The sequence below is a fragment of the Lipotes vexillifer genome, unplaced genomic scaffold (genome assembly GCF_000442215.2).
Source record: "Lipotes vexillifer unplaced genomic scaffold, Lipotes_vexillifer_v1.1 scaffold1378, whole genome shotgun sequence".
NCBI classification, from domain to species: domain Eukaryota; kingdom Metazoa; phylum Chordata; class Mammalia; order Artiodactyla; family Lipotidae; genus Lipotes; species Lipotes vexillifer.
Window position 1 is genome coordinate 144,425 of NW_006775104.1, and position 21,237 is coordinate 165,661.

General features: G+C 46.2%; 1 protein-coding gene across 1 annotated transcript in view; it reads left to right on the forward strand.

Moving 5' to 3' along the window:
* Positions 1–21,237, forward strand: part of ITGB5 (integrin subunit beta 5) — a 114,715-nt gene that overhangs the window by 27,443 nt on the left and 66,035 nt on the right. Inside the window, exons 4-5 of the mRNA XM_007449681.1 lie at positions 5,440–5,689; positions 16,647–16,815. Coding sequence (XP_007449743.1) covers positions 5,440–5,689; positions 16,647–16,815 — 419 coding nt within the window. The remainder of the gene's footprint in view (positions 1–5,439; positions 5,690–16,646; positions 16,816–21,237) is intronic.

Consider the following 21,237-nt stretch of genomic DNA (forward strand, 5'->3'; position numbering starts at 1 on the left):
TGGTAAATGGGAGTGTTTTCTTGATTTCACTTTCAGATTTTTCATCATTAGTATATAGGAATGCCAGAAGATTTCTGTCATTCATTTTGTATCCTGCTACTTTACCAAATTCATTGATTAGCTCTAGTAGTAACTCTTCTGATGGTTCCATCTGTCAAGTGTCAGAATTCTGAGGTGGAGAGTGGTGTTTGGTACAGCAGGGCGGCCAGTGAGGTAGTTCTTTGCTTCTGGGTATGGATTTAATTCTGGGTACTAATTGCCTCCTGCTGCAGTGAACAGAGAGCTGGATGATAAGTCTGAAAAGTTGTGCACTGGGCCCCTGATTTCCTGCTCAGCTGTAGTCCATTTTTAACATAGCTGATTTTAATGTTTCTTTCAATTTCTAGCACCGAAGTATAACTCTAGGGAATCAAAAAACTACTTGTATTGGGGATAGCAGGAGTATTTATCTGTTGAGACACTACTTTGTCTTAATATTTGAACAAAAATCAATCTTAAAAAACCCAAAAGTTGCTAGAATTCTCTACTTTCATTTTCTGGTAATGTTTGTCATCTGGTATATGTTCCTAAGGAAAAAGCTCACTTTTCACTTTTTATTGAAGGGAAGACAGAAGAAACCTTTAAAAATACATTTCAGAGGGAATGCTGGTTGATATTGATTATGGTGGGAGAATCTACACTTAGGAACCCAGCGGTGGCAGGAATTCTTTGCGAAATACAGCTGGGGCTGGGTGCGTTGGAAGCAGGAAAAACCAGCAGGACATGGGAGGGGCTGCTTGCAGGAGAAGCTTCCTCCTCACAGATGTGAGGTGATCAGCTTTTCTCTTCTTTTTTTAAAATGTTTATTTATTTGGCTATGTCGGGTCTTAGTTGCAGCATGTGGGATCTTCTTTGAGGCATGCAGGATCTTTCGTTGCAGTGTGCAGGCTCTTCGTTGTGTGTGGGCTTCTCTCTAGTTGTGGCACGTGGACTCCAGAGCGCTTGGGCTCTGTAGTTTGTGGCACACGGGCTCTCTAATTGAGGCCCGCGAGCTCAGTAGTTGTGGCACACGGGCTTATTGCCCCGCAGCATGTGGGATCTTAGCTCCCCAACCAGGGATCGAACTCCCGTCCCCTGCATTGTGAGGCGGTTTTTTAACCACTGGCCCACCGGGGAAGTCCCTTATCAGGTTTTCTTTGGGGTTTGCTCTATCCTATTTCTCTGATCCTGCTGCTTGTCCTGAGGCGGGGGTTATGGGGGATGGTTCCAGACAGGAGGGCTGCAGCCACAGGAGGAGACGAGCCTGTAAGGCGATCTTTTTTTTTTTTTTTCAATAAATTTGTTTATTTATTTTTGGCTGCGTTGGGTCTTCGTTGCTGCACGCGGGCTTTCTCTAGTTGCAGCAAGCAGGGGCTACTCTTCATTGCGGTGCATGGGCTTCTCATTGCGGTGGCTTCTCTTTGTTGCAGAGCACGGGCTCTAGGCGCACGGGCTTCAGTAGTTGTGGCTCGTGGGCTCAGTAGTTGTTGCTCACGGGCTCAGTAGTTGTGGCGCATGGGCTCTAGAGTGCAGGCTCAGTAGTTGTGGCTCATGGGCTTAGTTGCTCCGTGGCATGTGGGATCTTCCTGGACCAGGGCTCAAACCCGTGTCCCCTGTGCGGATTCTTAACCACTGCGCCACCAGGGAAGTCCCTGTAAGGGGGTTTTATATGGAGGGGGAGGAGGGGGACACGTGGGCTGGGCGGTGTCACCAGAGACTGGCACAGATCAAGTGCCCACAGTGAAGGTGAGCCCGGCTCTCACTCTCCTGGACTCACGAGAGGTGGCGACTGGTTTAAAGTCTCGGGTGGGGTCTTCCCTGGTGGCACAGTGGTTGAGAATCCGCCTGCCAATGCAGGGGACACGGGTTTGATCCCTGGTCTGGGAAGATCCCACATGCCGCGGAGCAACTGAGCCCGTGCGCCACAACTACTGAGCCTGTGCTCTAGAGCCCGCGAGCCACAACTACTGAGCCCGTGTGCTGCAACTACTGCAGCCCGCACGCCTAGAGCCCGTGCTCCGCAACAAGAGAAGCCACTGCAGTGAGAAGCCCATGCCCTGCAATGAAGAGTAGCCCCTGCTCACCGCAACTAGACAAAGCCCGCACGCAGGAACGAAGACCCAACACAGCCAAAAATAAATTAAAAAAAAACAAAAAAAAGGAAATGTTGTCGTTATGATAAAAAAAAAAAATAAAGTCTTGGGTGGTGCAGAACTGGGCGGCTGGAGGTATTGTTGAGTTTGCATGGTTCCGGAAGTGTACCCAAAGATGGAGAACATGCCCCAGACCCTCTCCTGGCATAGGGCGCCCCTGGTGTGCAGGAGCAGCTTCACCTTCGGTCAGCTAACCATGGGGGCTCCCTCGGTGGGGGATTTGCGACACTGTAGCTTAATTCCCGTGCTTAGCACCCTCACTGAGAACTGGTCCAGAAATGTCAGTCCCTCCAAAATCTGCTGATGTAACTGAGTCCAAGCTCGTACTGCTCACCGCGTAACAGGCCAGTAAATTGAAAGACGAGCTGCTGGGGCAAGGAATAGCAACTGTATTTGGAAAGCCAGCAGACCGAGGAGATGGTAGACTAGCGTCTCAAAGAACCATCTTCCCTGAGTTAGAATTCTGGCTTCTTTAATACTAACAGGGCAGGGGGTAAAGGCCTGGTTCCTGCCAGACTTGGAAGGGGATGTGTTCATTTCTTCCTTCTTGCAGCTAATCACAGGTAGGCCTGGTCAGGATGTTTCCTGTGAGCTAAACAAAGGTATTTTAGCTTTATGTTCATTACCTGGGAGGCAGGGTTCCCAGAGATGGGTCAGTATGTATAATTTAACCTTATAGGCAACATCCCTTTAGTGATTAACTTGTAGTAGAATAATAAGTTTCTTCCCTATTACACTGACAGAACATTCAATTATTGCCAAGACCCATTGAGGAGTTTGTGGCATTTAAAATCCAGCATAGATAAGGTAGCCATAAACCCTCCTTCCGAACATTAATGATATTACCCCTTTTCTTATACCCCTCCCTTCTTGGAAAACTGGGAGATAATTTTTTTTTTTTTTTTTTTTTTTACCATTTGCAGCCTCCCTATGGGGAGGTGTGTGTGTGTTGTAGTGATCAGTTTCTCTTAGAATTTAATGACGAGATTTCTTACTTCAGAATAGATAACCTCTTAGTATACAAAGAGACCTATGTACCACATCTTGTTTCCCTCTTTGCCTTCATGTCTGGAAAATTTGGAGTTAAATATAATACCCAAGGCTGTTAGCCATTCACACTCAAGTTTTTGGCAGAATGTTCTGTCTCTTTTTAGCCCCACAGGAAATTGCTTTAATAATTGACTTTCAGGGGAACGAGGCCAAAGTTTTTCTTGTGTAGAAGCATTTGTATGGTGTTTATATATGCTGTCTCCTCAGTACCCACAATAATTAGCATCCTCCCCATTTTACTGATCCAGAAACTGAGCAGCAAGTTTAAAGGAGCCTGAGGTCTTGAGCTCTTGGTGACAAGGTCTGGATTCCAACCCAGCTCTTGCTTTCCAAGGCTAGTGTCCACTTCCCTCCCATGGGTGCCTTCCAGCCTCCCTGAATCCAAGCTAGTTCCCTGTTTCCTGGTCCTAAAGTGTTCATCTGTAATTGCTCATAATCCCCCCCAAAGGAGGAAGTGGATTCTGGATTAAAGAAGGTATACCTGGGAACTTGGGGGAAGGGCACAGGTAACAAAATACAGGAGACCTTGTAAAGAGGTCATGGGATTGGACAGAGGGGACAGGATCGCAGGCCCTCCCCGCCCCTCCCCCACTGCGATGTGGCATCCAGGGATGGGAGGGGCCCTGTGCAGGGACATGGGAACCAGAGACAGATATTGTAGCAGTCCGGAATTCATTCTGGAAGAAATCTCGAACATTCCTCTGTTTGAGTCAGACTCCAGTGGCTTTTAAAGATCGGCTCGTACCAACAGGCAACCCAAACTACATCCATCATCAGGCTAGAGCAGCACATGTAAGGACAAGTCAGGGGAAGCAGGCTTGGCTCTGTCACTCAGACTGCCATGGTAATTATAATAATCATACTTCGTTTGGGCAGGCCTTCACTGCTTACAGAACACTCCTTCCCACATGAGTGCTTCGTAGCCTCCTTGCTGTAGTGCTGTTGTTATTGCCAGTTTACAGTTAAGGAAATGGAGGCTCGGGTTGCACTGCTAGTTGAGGGGCAGAGCTGGAACTTGGACTGAGATCTTGTTAATGAAGTAAGTATGCCTCGTCTGGGGTGGGAGGAGGTGCGGGGAGCACAGAGCACTGGGTTCCCTATCCTGCAAGTTCAAGAAGGCTTCAGCTCACTGGTTGTCAGCTTGAGGTGAGAGACTGATGCCTCTGAGACGTGACCGCGGGCAGATGAGGTGTGGACCCTCGTGCGGGAGCGAGGCCACCTTCGCCATTGCACCTTTGAGCACACAAAGGACGTCCAGATTTCAAATGTGTGTAGACAGTTCTATCCGAAGAGTTCAAGGACATCTCTTGGTGCATCTGAGAGGCTAACAAGCCTGAGGGCAGATAGGATCACCTGGTAAAATTCACTACTTGAAGTTGTTTCTGAACAGTGTGGTTTTAGAGATTATGAATGACGAAGGATCATCATCCTGGCACGCGTCCTCCAGTTACTGCGCCTAGTAGTGTTTCTTTTCTTTTTCTTCTTTTTCTTTTCGATGGTGCTAAAGTTTGGAACATGTCTTCCTATATTTATACATATAATTTACGATGATGATGATTTGTGTCTGTGATACCAGATATGCTGGAGAACTAAATACGATGGTTTGATAAATGGCTAGGGAGATAGAAATAGGTGGCCCCGCTTAAGCATAAACATTTTTGCCCTCTGGGGGTATTTTAAGTAACCATCTTTGTTTTCCCAGCCTCCCTTGCCTTGTACATCTCTCTTCGCCACCTCAGTTCTTACTCATGTCTGTACCCTTCTTTTGTTAATTTCTTTCCTGTTTTCTGTTTCACATATACCTTTACAGTCTCCTGGCCACGTTCCCATCTTGGCCAGTCCTTTCTCTGAAGTTGGTATGTGGTTGGTGGGCTACTTTCACCCAGTTTGTGTCTGTGGAATTGTCTGGCGCACTGTCCACCAATTACCTAAGGGTCCTTTTTGCTGAGAAAACAGAACACTACTAAGGAGACTGGTTCTTAAAGAGTTTCCTTAAAAAATGCTGAGGCCTGTGTGTGAAAGGAGAACCTAGAGCTGCATCCTCAGCACCCATATTCCCTTCGGTCACTCTGTTTCCAGAGTGAAAAAGATGTCTTCTGAGAGGCACACAATCACTAAAGAAAAGTCAGAGGTGGACCAGCTTTGAAAGCAAAACCCATCCCTTCAGCCCCAGCGAATTGAATGACCTCTAACACGCACGGTCTCTCGGTTGGCACAGGTGACAAGACTACCTTCCAGCTGCAGGTTCGACAGGTGGAGGATTATCCAGTGGACTTGTACTACCTGATGGACCTCTCTCTGTCCATGAAGGATGACTTGGACAACATTCGGAGCCTGGGCACCAAGCTTGCCGAGGAGATGAGGAAGCTCACCAGCAACTTCCGCTTGGGGTTTGGGTCTTTTGTAGACAAGAACATCTCTCCTTTCTCCTACACAGCGCCGAGGTACCAGACCAACCCGTGCATTGGGTGAGTGACCAGCTGCCCTTCAGTTGGGTATTCGAGGATGGGGGAATGGATCAGCGGGAAGACTGAGCCTAAAGAAAGGCCTAGGGAGGTCATATCTGGGTGCAGGGAGGGAACCTGGCTAAGGTGTTAAATTTGATGAAGGATAATCCAGCTCTGTCCTCCCTCTGCCTGCGAAGAAATAAATTGTTACAAGGTTGCATAAAGATACAATGATGGTAGCTCATTTGTTTTCCTACCTGCCAGACACAGCACTGTTTTCTACATTAATAGATTTTAGAGAGTGTTCTCAGGAAGTGATAGACCCCGGTGATCGGGGAGGGAGCAGGCAGAACAACTTAAACTATCTCCTTGTTTGGAGTGACTGAGGTGTTTGGAATAAATGAATCAAAGTCGGTTCCTATTGTTTATATACATAACTAACCTTGACAAAACAAAATGAGAACCCTGCCCTTTATAGGTGTGATTGTTTTTTTTTTTTCCAACATAAGTACTTGAATTAGAAAATATTCGACAGGGCTTCCCTGGTGGCGCAGTGGTTAAGAGTCCGCCTGCCAATGCAGGGGACACGGGTTCGAGCCCTGGTCCGAGAAGATCCCACATGCCGTGGAGCAGCTAAGCCCGTGAGCCACAACTGCTGAGCCTGCGCTCTAGAGCGTGCAAGCCATGACTACGGAGCCCTCGTGCCACAACTACTGAACCTGTACTCTAGAGCCTGTGTGCCACAACTTCTGAAGCCCGCACGCCTAGAGCCCGTGCTCTGCAACAAGAGAAGCCACTGCAATGAGAAGCCTGCACACCACGACGAAGAGTAGCCCCCTGCTCGCGGCAACTAGAGGAAGCCCGCGCACAGCAACAAAAACCCAATGCAGCCAAAAATAAATAAAATAAATAAATTTAAAAAATTAAAAATAACATTTTAAAAAGAAAATTTTCGAGAAATTATCAGAGAACAAGAGTTTCTCACTACTGCAGTGAGCAAATCCAAAAGTATGTAATGACTCAAACTTGAAGGAAGTTTATTTTCTGCTAACCTAAGTGCAAATGGGTCTCCTGATCAGTGGACACCTGTCCTCTAAGCAGTGACTCGGGGTCCCAGGCTCCATTGGTTTACATGTGGCTTGTAAGGTCATCATGCCTGGAGGACTGCTCATAGGAGGATCCTATGGACCAGGATAGAGTGGCCTTTGCTTCTACATTCTGCTCTACGGAGCTGGGTTGTAGCGGGGAGGCTGGGAACTAGGTTAGCTGTGCGCAGTGGAAGAGGAAAGGGGATGGTGAATAGGTCCCTGCCCTAGTGCATTTGTGTATTGGAGGTGGAGGGTCACTTCCTCCAACTCCCCAATACAACCTTTGTGAAGGTGGTTTGTTTCCTTTCTGGACTTTCAAGTGTTCTTTTAAATGGCAAGATTATGCAGTGTGACAACGAGTGATAACCTTCAACTTTTTCTTGACTCATTTCCATGTTCAGCTTTGGTTAGGCTTTGGCATGTGAGGCCCCAAAGCATCGCTAGATGAGGAATAGCTAAGACTTACGTTCTTACTAAGTGTCAGGCACCCACTGCACTTCATACCTTATATGGATTATCCCATTTAAATCTCGTAGCAATCTTTTGAGGTCTCTAGAAGTGAGCTGTATTTTATTTTATTTATTTTATTATTTTTTTTTTAAAATTAATTTATTTTTGGCTGCGTTTGGTCTTCGTTGCTGCACGCAGGATCTCTAGTTGCAGCGAGTGGGGTCTGCATTGAGGTGCGCGGGCTTCTTGTTGCGGTGGCTTCTCTTGTTGCGGAGCACGGGCTCTAGGCACGCAGGCTCAGTAGTTGTGGTTCACGGGCTCTAGAGCACAGGCTCAGTAGTTGTGGCACATGGGCTTAATTGCTCCTCAGCACGTGGGATCTTCCCGGGCCAGGAATCGAACTCGTGTTCCCTGCACGGGCAGCTGGATTGTTAACCATTGAGCCACCAAGGAAGTGCTGGTGAGCTGTATTTTAAAGATGAGGAAACCGAGGCTTAGAAGGATTACACAAATAGTAAGGGGTAGACTTGGGATATGAATCAGCATGAACTACTTCCAGAGTCTGTTTTCATTCATGTGATGCTATTTTTTCCCCGTCCAAATCACACTGCCACCCAGATGCTTTCCTTGAGTTTGAGTAATAATAGCCACTCCAAAACCACCCACACTTCTAGGCACTTGCCTAAGGGTAATGTTAGGCTATGCTGCAGTAACAAGCAAACCCCAGATCTCAGTGGCTCAACACAATGAAAATTCACTTTTTGCTTGTACAAAATCTGATGGGAGCTGCTTTCTGTGGCGGCTCAAGCGGTGACTCAGGGATTCGGGCATCTTGTGATGTCATTTTCGATTCTTTGTCTCCTTGGCTGCCCCTGAGGGGAACAGGGCTGCTCGTAAGCCCCTGAGTCTGTCTAACTTCTTGTCTCCCCTTTGGCAGCCTCAGAAGTTCCCAGCTCTGGGTTGGACTGGGCGGGGGTGGGGGGGGTGCGGTGGTATTTATGCTGGTATTGTATGTTCGGAATCCTTCCTGACCCTTCTGTACACACTCCTAGAAGCTAACTTAGATCTTCCCCGGGATTGCAATGACACAACAGTGGAAAAAACAATAAGATAAGAAAAAATTTTAGATACAAATGAGATTCTAAGTTCCTTAGCCACAGAGAGACACTAAGTGTCCTCACTTGCTGGGTTTAGGTTCCTCCTGGCCACAGGTAGCTGCTGGCATTATTGTCACTTTGGTCCTGTCCCCAAGGCCCTTTTCAGCTGCATCCCAGTGCCACATGTCTTTTTGTTGGAGTTCTGCTACTTACCAGGAGCAACAGCATCTTAACCCCAAATTTTTTCAGTTCATCCGGAATAGTGATTCTCTCTGCTACTTTTCACCTCTGCCCTCTGGTTGGGTCCTGTCTCCTGAGAGACAGGGCGTGTCTCTACTTTGATTCTTCTGGGGACCATCGGCGAATTGTCAGATGCTAGATTGGAGGCTGGCAGAGGATGAAGGACTGGCCCGGGGCCCTCAGCACTGAATAGTCAAGGTTATTACACTCTCCTTATTGAGAGCTACGTCTCCAAGCCCTAGAAGGCAGAACCAACTGCGGACAGTAGAAGTTTTGACAGTGAGTACAAGGCACACTGACAGGCTGCTTAGGAGACAGGAAATCCGGTGAAGGAATGGGAGTTTGGAAGGAAACATCAGGTCTGAGTTATACAGATCTCTCTTCCCTAAGCTGGGCAGCACAAAAGGGGAGTCACCGCATGGCTCAGTGAGCAGGCTGAGATGTATCTCCCGCGTCCAGGCAGTGGACTCTGTGTGGTTGCCTGCGTATCCTCGGAGATTCCCCGCGGTTCCTAGAGGAGAACAGAGCAAGCGGGGGGGATGTAATCAGGCTGTTTCTGTTCCTGATTCAGCCTGTACATGTGCTTTGTTTGCTTTCCTAAGTTTTAATGGCACTGTGAATTAGTTACCAACAGTTAAAAATAAAAGATTTAACAAAGAATAGCCAGGATCGTAGGTCTTCTCAAAAAACTAGGAGGTCTAGTAAAGCCAGCCTTGTCCCACATGTTGTTTGGCTGCCACAGTCCCTACCACTCCCTCTCATCTCCCAGCTGGGCTGCTTCATTGGTTCTGTTATCGGGCCCTCTCCAGATTCTTGGACAGCAATACCATAGAAACGAATATTGCTCCCCCAAGGCTCTTAGGCAAACGAAGCTTTTTATTGAAAGGATAGCTTGTGCGCAAGGGAGAAGGTGGAAAAGAGGGTCAGTTCCCCGAGGACTTTCTGGGAAGGGGTTTTAAAGGCAGCGTGAGGGAGGAGGCCACAGGGTGCCTGAGCAGCTTGTGCTCAGTTCTTGGATTGGTTGGCATGGAGGTGAAGTTTGGAGCATCATCAACCTTCAGGTTTCAAGCAGTCTGGGGTCTATGTGCCCACAGTCAGCAGTTTTCATCTGGGGGCCTGCTTCCTGCTAAAACACCTTAGGAATGCGTGTCAAGCTTTTATCTATATCTTTCAGGGAACTGGGAGTTCGGGCGATTCTGTTAGGTGGCGGATTTATAGTTCCGCTTTTGTCCTTTGGAAACCATCTCAGTGGAACAGAGATAGAGCTAATCTTTTAATCCTGTGAGTCTCTGGTTGCTGTCTCAGAAGCCCAAGCTTTTAGGTGCTGTTTTTCTGGCCTGTCAAGCCTGCTTTCTCAAGGTCGTTCCCTTGGTCCTTTTCCAAAATGGCTGTCCTGTTGTCTTCCTGTCTCAGTTTGAGTTCCATGCTTGGCTCCGTAGTTGCTGTCTCTGATCCTCGTCTGTTTTTTTCCTTCAGCTCATATGGAGAGAAAATCACAGCGTTCTCTCTCAATGATACCTTCTGTTAGGGTTTTTTCTCCTGTGGTGGTGTGGAAGCAGCAGCAGTAGCCCCGGGAAGTTTTGGGGACATGGGGGAGTCAGGAGGAGTGATTTAACCACCTGTGCAGGACATCTCAGAAGAGAACCAGTTTTTCATGGGGCTTTCTTGAGGTCCCTCCTCCTGCTCCGGATGTTTTGGCCAAAGGATCAAAATCCTAGACTTATCCCCTCCCGTCTTAGAATGAACCAGAAATGCCAGAACTGAAGTAAGTAGTACCAGGGCTGCCATAAGAAGGGGGAAAAAAAAAGTAATTTAATCATCAGATTAAAGAACTGTTTAATTGCTATTCTGAGTAATAGAAATTGTGTTCCTGGGAAGAGTCACATGATATTCACTGGTACAGGATTTGATGGATTAATCCGGCCTGTTATTTCTGGTTCTGAACACTTTTTCTTTTGTTAGAGGTATTAGGCTGTTGCTGATATACATGCCATGTCTCATTTATATGTGGCATCTAGAAAGGCCAAGCTCATAAAAACAGACAGTAGAGTGGTGATTGGCCGGGGAAGGGGGAAATGTTGGTCAAAGGGTACAAACTTACAGTTATAAGATGAATACATTCTGGAGCTCTAATGTACAGCATGGTGGTGATAGGCAACAATCCTGTACTTGAAATATACAATTGTATACTTGAAAGTCATTCAGAGAGTACATCTTAAGGGTTCTCACCACACACACAAAAAACAGAAATACATACGTAAAAATCTTTGCAAGTGAGATAATACATTTCATCCTTCATCACTTATATTTTTTCCTACCCTTTGTATTTCTTCCAAGAGGTCATGGTACTCCTTCACCCCCTTGAAGGTGTTATTTCATTGTCTTCTGGCATGTCCTGTGGCTGATGAAAAGTCTTCTGTCTGATGGTTTTCCTTCTCTCTGGTGGCTTTTAATAGTTCCCTGTGCTTTTCATGTCCTATAATGATATGCATTCCAATGTGGCTAGGTTGGATTTAGTACTTTTATTTGCATTGTTCAGAACTTGCTCTGCCTGTTTAATCTGAGAATATAGCTTTATTCTTGAAAATTTTCAGACATCATCTGACTCCTGTCTCCGATTCTCTCCATTTTCTTTCTAATGCTACTAGGCGAGCGTTGGAGCCTCTCATTCTAAATTCATGTTTCTAAATTTTTCTCCCATAATTTCTGCCTCTTTCCTTCCCCTTAGCTTCACAATAGAAAATTTCTTCCAGTTTATCATTTTGTTCTAAAATTTTTAAAAAAATTTTGTTTTATATTGGAGTATAGTCAGTTAACAATGTTGTGTTAGTTTTAGGTGTACAGCAAAGTGATTCCATTATACATATACATGTACTTATTCTTTTTCAAATTCTTCTCCCATTTAGGTTTTTACAGAATATTTAGCAGAGTTCCCTGTGTTTTACAGTAGGTCCTTGCTGGTTATCTATTTTAAATATAACAGTGTGTACATGTCAATCCCAAACTCCCAATCTATCCCTACCCCCCCACCCTTCTCCCCCGGTAACCATAAGCTCAGTTCTCTAAGTCTGTGAGTCTGTTTTCTGTTTTGTAAATAAGTTCATTTGTATCATTTTTTTTTTCTAGATTCCACACATAAGCGACATCATATGATACTTGTCTTTGTCTGACTTATTTCACTTAGGATGATAATATCCAGGTCCATCCATGTTGCTGCAATGGCATCATTTCATTCTTTTTAATGGCTGAGTAACATTCCATTGTATATACATATGTACCACATCTTTTTTTTTTTGGCCACGCCACGCAGCTTGTGGGATCTTAGTTCCCCAACCAGGGATTGAACCCGTGCACCCTGAAGTGGAAGTGCAGAGTCCTGACCACTGATTGCCAGGGAATTCCCACATCTTTTCATCTGTCGATGGACATTTAGGTTGCTTCCACGTCTTGGCTATTGTAAACAGCGCTGCAGTGAACATTGGGGTGCATGCATCCTGTCAAATCATGTTTTTCTCCAGATATATGCCCAGGAGTGGGATTGCTGGATCATATGGTATCTCTCTTTTTAGTTTTTTAAGGAATCTCCTTACTGCTCTCCATAGTGGCTGTACCAGTTTACATTCCCACCAACAGTGTAGGAGGGTTCCGTTTTCTCCACACCCTCTCCAGCATTTATTGTTTGTAGATTTTTTTTGATGATGGCCATTGTGACGGGTGTGAGGTGATACCTCATTGTAGTTTTGATTTGCATTTGTCTAATAATTAGTTATGTTGAGCATCTTTTCATGTGCCTCTTGGCCATCTGTATGTCTTCTTTGGAGAAATGTCTATTTAGGTCTTCTGTCCATTTTTTGATTGGGTTGTTTGTTTTTTTTGACATTGAGCCACATGAGCTGTTAGTAAATTTTGGAGACTAATCCTTTGTCAGTCGCACCATTTGCAAATATTTTCTCCCATTCTGCAGGTTGTCTTTTCGTCTTGTTTATGGTTTCCTTTGCTGTGCAAAAACTTTTGAGTTTAATTAGGTCCCATTTGTTTATTTTTATTTCCCTTACTCTAGGAGATGGCTTGAGAAAGATATTGCTGCAATTTATGTCAGAGTGTTGTGCCTATGTTTTCCTCTAAGAGTTTTATAGTATCTGGTCTTACATTTAGGTCTTTAATCCATTTTGAGTTTATTTTTGTGTATAGTATTAAAGAATGTTTTTTTAAAAATAAGTCTATTTATTTATTTATTTTTGGCTGTGTTGGGTCTTTGTTGCTGCGTGCGGGCTTTCTCTAGTTGTGGCAAGCAGGGGCTACTGTTCGTTGCGGTGCACAGGCTTCTCATTGTGGTGGCTTCTCTTGTTGTGGAGCACGGGCTCTAGGCATGCAGGCTTCAGTAGTTGTGGTGCACGGGCTCAGTAGTTGTGGCTTGCGGGCTCTAGAGCGCAGGCTCAGTAGCTGTGGTGCACGGGCTTTGTTGGTGTGCGGCATGTGGGATCTTCCCGGACCAGGGCTCGAACCTGTGTCCCCTGCATTGGCAGGTGGATTCTTAACCACTGCGCCACCAGGGAAGTCCCAAGAATGTTCTAATTTCATTTTTTTACATCCAGCTGTCCAGTTTTCCCAGCACCACTTATTGAAGAGACTGTCTTTCCTCCATTATATAGTCTTGCCTCCTTTGTCATAGATGAGTTGACCATAGGTGCGTGGGTTTATTTCTGGGCTTTCTATCCTGTTCCTTTGATCTGTATTTTGGTTTTTGTGGCAGTACCTTGTTCTTCAATGTTTTTAATCCATACACTGAAGTTTCATTTTTGAATCTGAGTGACAATATTTTTTATTTGGTTCTTTCTTTCACACTTCTGTTTTTCGTACTATTTTTTCGTAGCCTTCTGATTTTTTTTTCTTCCTAATAATATCCCATTCTAGTCTTTGGTATTTTTTCCTTCTCCTTGAATGTTTTAAATACCTTTGTTTTAATGTACTTCAGATAATTTTGTTATCTGTTTCTTGAACTGTGGATCCTGCAGTTGGTTGAATTTGCTGATATTCCTTCATGGTAGTTTATTTCTCATGGGGTCTATAACTTTTTCATTAGTTCCTCTTCATCAGAGGTTGTTTTCCATTAGGGGATCATGTGCCCCAGGGGTACTGACTTCCCTGCAGGGTGGTTTTCTGTTCCCTGATGCTAGGATCCTCTGGGTTTCACTGTGGGACTAGTTCTGTTTATTTCTCAGCAGGGGGGTTCCTTCCCTGTAAAAGTAATGAATTCTGACTTGTTGAGGCCTGGAGTTACAATCTTTATGGGTGATTCATCTCACCATGAGCCCAGAGTGCATCTTCCTTGCTTCTCTCCCAGGCCAGTGGCTGGAATTTTTCTGGGTTTGATTTTAGTGACAGGGCAGCTCTTTGTAACACTCAGCTTTATGGAGAGAGCCCTGTTCCAGTGCTCAGCCCTGCGCTGGCCCGAGGTCCATCATCTGTCCCTGTTAGAACCTGGCCCCAAGCCCCAGACCTTTGTCAGGCCCCAACATGCTAGGGTGGGGGGGGTGGGGGACCCCTTTGCCACGAGATCCCTGCTCACTTCCCACCTAGTTTAAGTCCGTTCATTTGTGCAATGCTTTTCTCTCTGTTCCTGGCACCTGGGATTTCCCTGCTAAGCTTCCAGTCTTGGCTACATATTAACATTTTTGAAGATTAGATTTTTACCCAGCAGTTCTGTTTGTTTAGAGGAAGAGGAGAGGTCTTTCCCTGTCAGCTCCATGGTCTACAATATTGTCCTGAAGCATTAGATTGTTTTTTGGATTTGCCTACATCTAGCATCTGCAAATAGGATTCACTTTTTATATACACATGCTCCCCCAGGCTCTTTTAAGCATATATATTTTATTCATCTTCCTGGTTCATAATTCTTAATCTAGTAAAGATTTAGTAGGCCCTAAACTGGGGTCCTATGGCACAGACACAGTTGGGGGGTGGGAGGGCTTCCTGGCATGAGACCCTCGAACACCCAGATCTTCAGGTGGCCCAGACAGCTCTTCCAGGGGTTAAATTAGACACAGTTGACATTGTTTTCCAGAGACTACGGAGACATTCAACAGAGCCTGCGTGACAAAGCTGTTTTCCTCTCACTAAGAGGTGATTCTGGTTTGGTTATAATAAATTCTGGGCAATGAAGTCTTCTCTCTGGCAAACACATTTTCTAGTTCCTGATTATTAATAGTAATTCTCCACAGTAAAAATATATCTACTTATTCCCCTTTGCAGGAAGGGAAGAGGTAAAAAGCGCTGAACTAATTTAGCTGAGCTTTTCTGGTTTCCTCATTGAACAGCAGTCATAGTTTTGTTCCTCCTCTCCCTTCCTCAACCGACCCCATCAACCGAGACAGTAAACACCTGACGCCCGCAGCCACGGACCAGCACAGCACAGAAGGGTGAAGCCGCTCGGAGGGCGAGGGAGGGGAGTGAGAGTTTGTGTACATTTCCTTCCTCCTGGGCCCATCTGTTTGTCAGATCACTATGGTGGGACCTCAGCTCACTTCCTGCTTGCTTCCAGCTGGGAATGCAATTTCCATGACCTTTGTCTTTATGGGGAACTGAGATGAGAATAGAAGGTTTGGGCAGGAGGCATGGGTTACAGAAGAGCCTGACCTGTGCCAATGCAAGGGGCAGGTGAAGATTTGGGGGAAGGAGGAGGGAGTGAAACAAAGGGACGGCAAGTGGGGACGGCTTCTCGCAGCTCTCCCTGTCCAGAGGCACCGAGGCCATCGTGGCAGTGGGGTTGACCCTGCAGAGGCGGCTTTGCTGCGAGTGACTGATGGAGCAGGTACCGTAGGCCCTTAGAGGGGCTGAGAGGGCCTCTTAGAAAGCCCAAGGTTGCCTCTCTCGGGGACGAGGGGAGCCTCTCAGACCTGCCCCAGCCGCCCTTCTTGATGGCAGTGAGGCAGGAGCTGCTAGGAGTTGCTAAGCCTGTTTCCCTTCCCACGCACACGGCTTGAATTGGGTAGGTAACGAAGCCTTCCCCTCATGCCTCTCTGTTGGTGCTTGCTTTCTGTCTTAGTTCTGAAAGAGAGGCTTCCTTAACATGGCCACAGACCTGCACAGTCTGGTCCAGCTTTGCCCGCCCAGCCTCCTCATAGCCCATCTTTGCCCTTGTTCCCTGCACTGCAGTCTAACTGGCCTCCCTCTGCCCTTGGGCTCTCTGTGCTCCCTTCTGCCCCAGGGCCCTTGCATTTGCACTTCCCTCTCCCCTTTTACCCAGTGAACCTTTTTGGAAACAACATAAGGCCCCTCTTCCTATTTCATTGGTTACATAGCCAAGTGAAACTCCTGCAGATGTGACTGGGCTCTAACTTCCTCCAGGAATGGGGCCATCTCCACTGCAAACTGAAGATGAGAACACCCAATATTCAGGAGAGAGACATGGCATTAAGCTCCTGTTGAGGTGCAATACTTCCAGATTTCCAGGTAGAATTTTCCATTCGAAGATGGTTTGCTTCTAAGTGATTTCTCTTTGCGTCTAGGAGAGCTGATGCTTTATCATTCCAGTATTTAAAAATGAACGCAGAAACAGAACGTTTTCATTCCTGTTGCATTTAGTGTTTGCTCGGTCGCCAGCACGTCCTGGTGGTCTCTGCGTGGGTGGGCACAAAGGGGTTATGTGATCCTTTGTCACGTGGCAGCAGCAGAGTCGATGTAAGAAGCTGGTTTCGTAGAGTCAGTCTGCTCACGCCGCCCTCACTCGACATCGCCCGCCTTCCTCAGCCTGTAAGAGCCTTCCTTCCCCTCGGTGCCGTCCAGGCTGCCGTGTCTGTCCGCCAGGCACTTGCATCTCCCAAGGCCCGTGTCAGGGCTCTACTTCCTACGACCCATTTGTCCATTTCATTCACTTACAGCCTGGCATGTGCTGTCTCGCCTGCAGTTTAGGGCTTGTGTTTGGAGCGTAGGGACTGTGTTATTTCTCTGTGCTCCCCCACTGTGTCTGTCCCAGGGGTGCGTGGTAGGTGCTGAGTGAGTATTCGTTGGTGCCGTTCAAGGCACTCGGCAAATGCACAGAGTACTTGGTTGTCTAAGATTTCGGGAAAATGAAGGAAAAGTGACTCTTCTCTTTCTCTCTAGTTACAAGCTATTCCCGAACTGTGTCCCCTCCTTTGGGTTCCGCCATCTGCTGCCTCTCACAGACAGAGTGGACAGCTTCAACGAGGAAGTTCGGAAGCAGAGGGTGTCCCGGAACCGCGATGCACCCGAGGGCGGCTTTGACGCAGTGCTCCAGGCGGCTGTCTGCAAGGTAACCTTCCCTTCTGGCTTCTGTCCCTGCGTGGGGGGTCAACGGAGAGGTGTCGGTGTGGGTGATGTGCGTTGGCACTGCCTGCAGATTTTGAGCCACCGCAGCCTTGGCTCCTGTCCACTCTTGCGTCAGAGGGTGAGCTCGGTGGGCCCTTGGGAAAATCTGTAGAAGTCAAACCAGCTGGCGTGCAGGGATGGCTTAGGGCTGGTGTGTGTCTGTGTCAGGGTGTGGCTGTGTACAATGGGATGTTGTCTTTGCCAGCAGACAGCTGTTCTGTTTCTCTATATTTGTTTTTTTTGCTTCTTTTTGGGACAGGGAGCAGGGGGAAGAAAAGGTCAAGCCATATGCATAGAATCTTGTAGAATTTTATGGCCCAATTTTGGTAAACATGAGAGAGTGCTCTGTTGGGGAATCCAGCTAAAAAGAGAATCGCTTGTCATCTTTGGTTTTCTTTCTGTTTGTTTGTTTTTCTCATGTTTCTCTGTGATATGTGAATCCAGAGGGGAGGACACAGACTTAGGTCAGAAATGAACTCATGCTTTGAGACGTTCCAGTCTCAGCGAAATATGTAAATGGGATGTCGGTAATAACTTACTCTTAACATAATTTTCTATATCAAGACACAGCCCAATAACAATAACAAAAGATAAAAAATAAATATCACTCTTGAATTTGCTATTCTAGCACATACTTTAACATGTTTTTCCATAGTGGTCACCATATACTATGCATAATTGGTAATGCTTTCTTGACCATTTTGGTGGGCTCAGCAACGGGGCGGTGGTTGGGATGCTCATGTCTGGGGGAGGGCTGGGTAAGGAGGTTAGAACTCAGTTTGGAGAGGCCGCATGTCTGACCTCAGAGAGCCTGTGTTTAGTGTGTCACAGATTCACTTTTCCTCCTCTTGGTCCTCGACAAAATGATAAGAGAGCCACGGTTGTCCTTTCCGAAATAAAAAACTGAAACGGTAGACAGGAGGGATAAGGGGAAAGAAAGATATGAAGAAAGCACAGCTTCCTCAGTCCTCTTCTTGGTCCCACTGCCTTTCTGCCCGTCCCTGTGTCCTTGGGGCCACCCCGGAGAGGACGGTCTCACAGTGGTCCCCTACCCAGGACGGCTGCAGAGTAGCCCCTGCCCAGCCGCTGGCTAGAGCAGAACGGTTTGATTCAGAGGCCCCTGATGCTTGGTAGCAGCCCAAGAAAGCCAGACGGGACACAGCTAGAATGTGTTCAGCTCTGAATCTTTCAAGTGCATCACAGAATAGACAGTTTATGGATTTACTTCAGAAAGAAAAATTATGATTTTGACTGGCATTCAGATTATTGATTGTATGGGGTGTTATATTCAGGGACATCCTGCCAGATCCACTCTTGACAGGAACAAATAGTGCAGGGAAAACACGAGATCCCTCTTATCTCCCCATCTTGGGAATATTGTGGGTTTTCTTTCCGGGGGAGGAAATTGTCTTTAAGGCTTGAGGGGAAGAACCCAGTGACAAGCCTACGCACTGTCCAGTTATATAAATTCTGTTTAATTAGATGAATCAGAATGGCGTGATGGAATGCTTGAGGCGCGGTGGTCCATGAGAAGCCGTTTGATTCGCTCTTTAGCCCACAGAACCTTCCTGTGCCATCCCAGGCCCATGAAAATATCCTTCCCTTTGAAAACTCAGTATTTCAAGACTCGGGTGCTTCAAAGCAGATGCTAGCAGATTTCTTAAACTCAGTGCCTGCACCTGGTTATGAATTATTGTTGGCCTGAGAGGCATTTTAGTGTGTGTTTCAGTTTTATATCTTTTGTCATTTTTCTCTTATTCCCCACCTTGGCCTTTGTCATGGGGCATCCCTGGAAAGTTACTAATTGCTTGGAATTATGCAGTCGATGAGATCCCAGCTTTTCTCCTCACCATTTCTTTTCCTTTGTGCTGTCAGTGTGTGTTTGGGTACCTATCAAGCAATTTCTTTCTCACTTGAAATCACCTATTTATAACGTCATCTTCCTGGTTAACCACAGCCTTATTTATAGTCGCTAAATATTGGAAATGGATTATGGCCTGTCTATTGATGAAAGGCTATAACAATCACACCCTAAAAGAATATTTGAGCACTTGAATAATACTTAAGATAAATTAAGAGAGGAAAGGAAAGCAAGTGATAAAACAGCATAGATGTATGACCCTATTTTGCAAACAAAAGAAAGAAAAAATATGGAGAAGATTGGAAATAAATAGACCAAAGTGTTAACAGCAGTTGTCTCTGGTGATTGGATTAGGTGTGGTTTTTATTTTCTTCTTCGTGTTATTTTATATTTACTTAAATTTTCACAATAAATAACAGATGATTTTTAAAATTTGTAACGGAACATTTCAAACATATAAAAGTAGAGAGAATAGTGAAATAAAATCCCATGTACCCATGGTCCATCTTGGACAGTTACCAATTTGTAGCCAATCTTGTTTCATTTGCCTTCCTAACCATTTTATTCCCCATTATTTGAAGTAAATCCCAGATATCATTTGTTTCAATGATAATTAGGTTTTTAAAGTCTTTTTTAAAAGCCCTAAGCATGCCTTACTTCGTTGACTGAATTTTCTACCTTCTCCTGATTTGCCCAGATTAAAGGCCCTTGCTCTTAATCCTGAAAACTGAACGTGACAGAGCCAGCAGGCCTGTAATCTCTGTAGTTGGAGAGATGTCTCATGCAGGCTGGAGCTGGCTAGGCAGCCCCCGGCAGCAGTGCACGCTCGGCTTCCTTTGACCCCATGCCCTAGAGACGGAGCTGATAACAGGCCTGCTTCCTAGTCCACAGGAGGCTCTTTGTTCTGATTTCAGTCTCACTCTGGTTTTCCTGGGATGGACTGTTACCAACTTTAGGGACTTAGGGGTATGGAATGCTCACATGACTGGTCTTAAATCCCACCCCCAAGGCCAACTTTACATTTCTTGGAAAGCTGCTCTTTGCAAAAAGAAGGAAACAGTCTGTTTCTACTTAGGATTCGATTTAGGAGTAGAACTGCTTCCATGAGTGGAAGTTTTCAGTTGCCATCTTTCCCCCCAGCAGGTCACATTGTTAGGAGAGGCCATTGAAGAGCATCCACAGCTAAGGAACCCCTCTGTCACCAATGCAGGCATTTTTCCCAATGCTGTACTGGCCTGGGTTGGGATGAGGGAATGCCGTGACCCATAATTTCTTATCTTTACCTTGAAACCTGTTATTAAACTTGTTTATACTTTTTCTTGGTCTGAATAATAGTTTCTCCCATTACCGCTTTTATTGCTCTCCTGGGACTTTTCTGGAAGCTGACTCTAAGTTGTTTATTCTGAAAATGTATAGGTGCAAGTGTGATGAATGGTTCAGACTGGAACCATGGCTGCTTTCCTGTTCTCCCAAAATCGGGAGAGCTGGTGCCCTGGGAAGGCAGAGGGCGGGGTGGTCCAGGAGCTCTGAGTTGTCAGTCATGGCTTTGCTGCTCTCCATGGCTCTCAGGTTAAAGAAGTTCCCTGCAAATTTAAGCCTGGCTGGGTACGTCCTGGCCACACGGATTCTATGGGCTGCTTTCTCCCGTCAGACAGAAAAATCAGATCCCTGCAACCCAGCCTGTTTCCCTTTTGGCCTCATCTTCTAGCCTATCCTTCTTATCCTTTCTGTTTTAATCTTGATTATCTAAGGTTGCGTTATTTATTAAGTTTTTAAAGCCTTGTGTGTCCTCAGAAATAGGTGGATAAGTAAGTCTCAAAGCAAACAAAGTAAATTTGCATTGCTGAGTAAGAAGTCTTGGCGTGGCTTGGGTCCTTTATTCCTTGGCTGGCGAGAGCATCCTAATCTAAAATGGCGACCACATCCCCAGAGAGGCCGGAGGAACGGCTTCCTCCAACAAGACTTTCTGCAGGAATACAGACTCTGTGGGCCTCTGGAGACAGAATGATGGCTGCCCTTGCTCTGCTGTCATCCGTGCTCCAGCTCTTTTGTATACACTGTCTCTGATTCTCACAACAGTCCTTCAGTGTATTGGTGGTACTTGTCCCCAGTTTACAGGTGAGGAAACTGAGAGTCACAGGGTTCACTCTACGTACTCTTGGAAAGGGGTGGAGCCAGGGTTTGAACCAGATCGATCCAGTTGATTCTAAAGCCCAAGCCCTGTCTAGTACGCTTTGCCAGGTGCTTTGGGAAGTGGCGACAGTGCCGTGCAGAGCAGAGAGGACTTAGGGTCCTGTTGTCCCGATTCAAGCTGTGCCTCTTCTGCTACTAACCGGCTCTCTGGCGGCCTGAGTGCTCATCTGGAGGCTGCAGGGCGGTGGGGCTGGAGGGGAGGAGGTCCAGGATGCCCTCCAGCTGTGCTGGTAAGTGCAAAGGACTTGTCACAGCATTGTGCCCCTTTGCCCAGAGCCCTTGATTTTGCTTTTTTTTTTTTTTTTTTTTCGG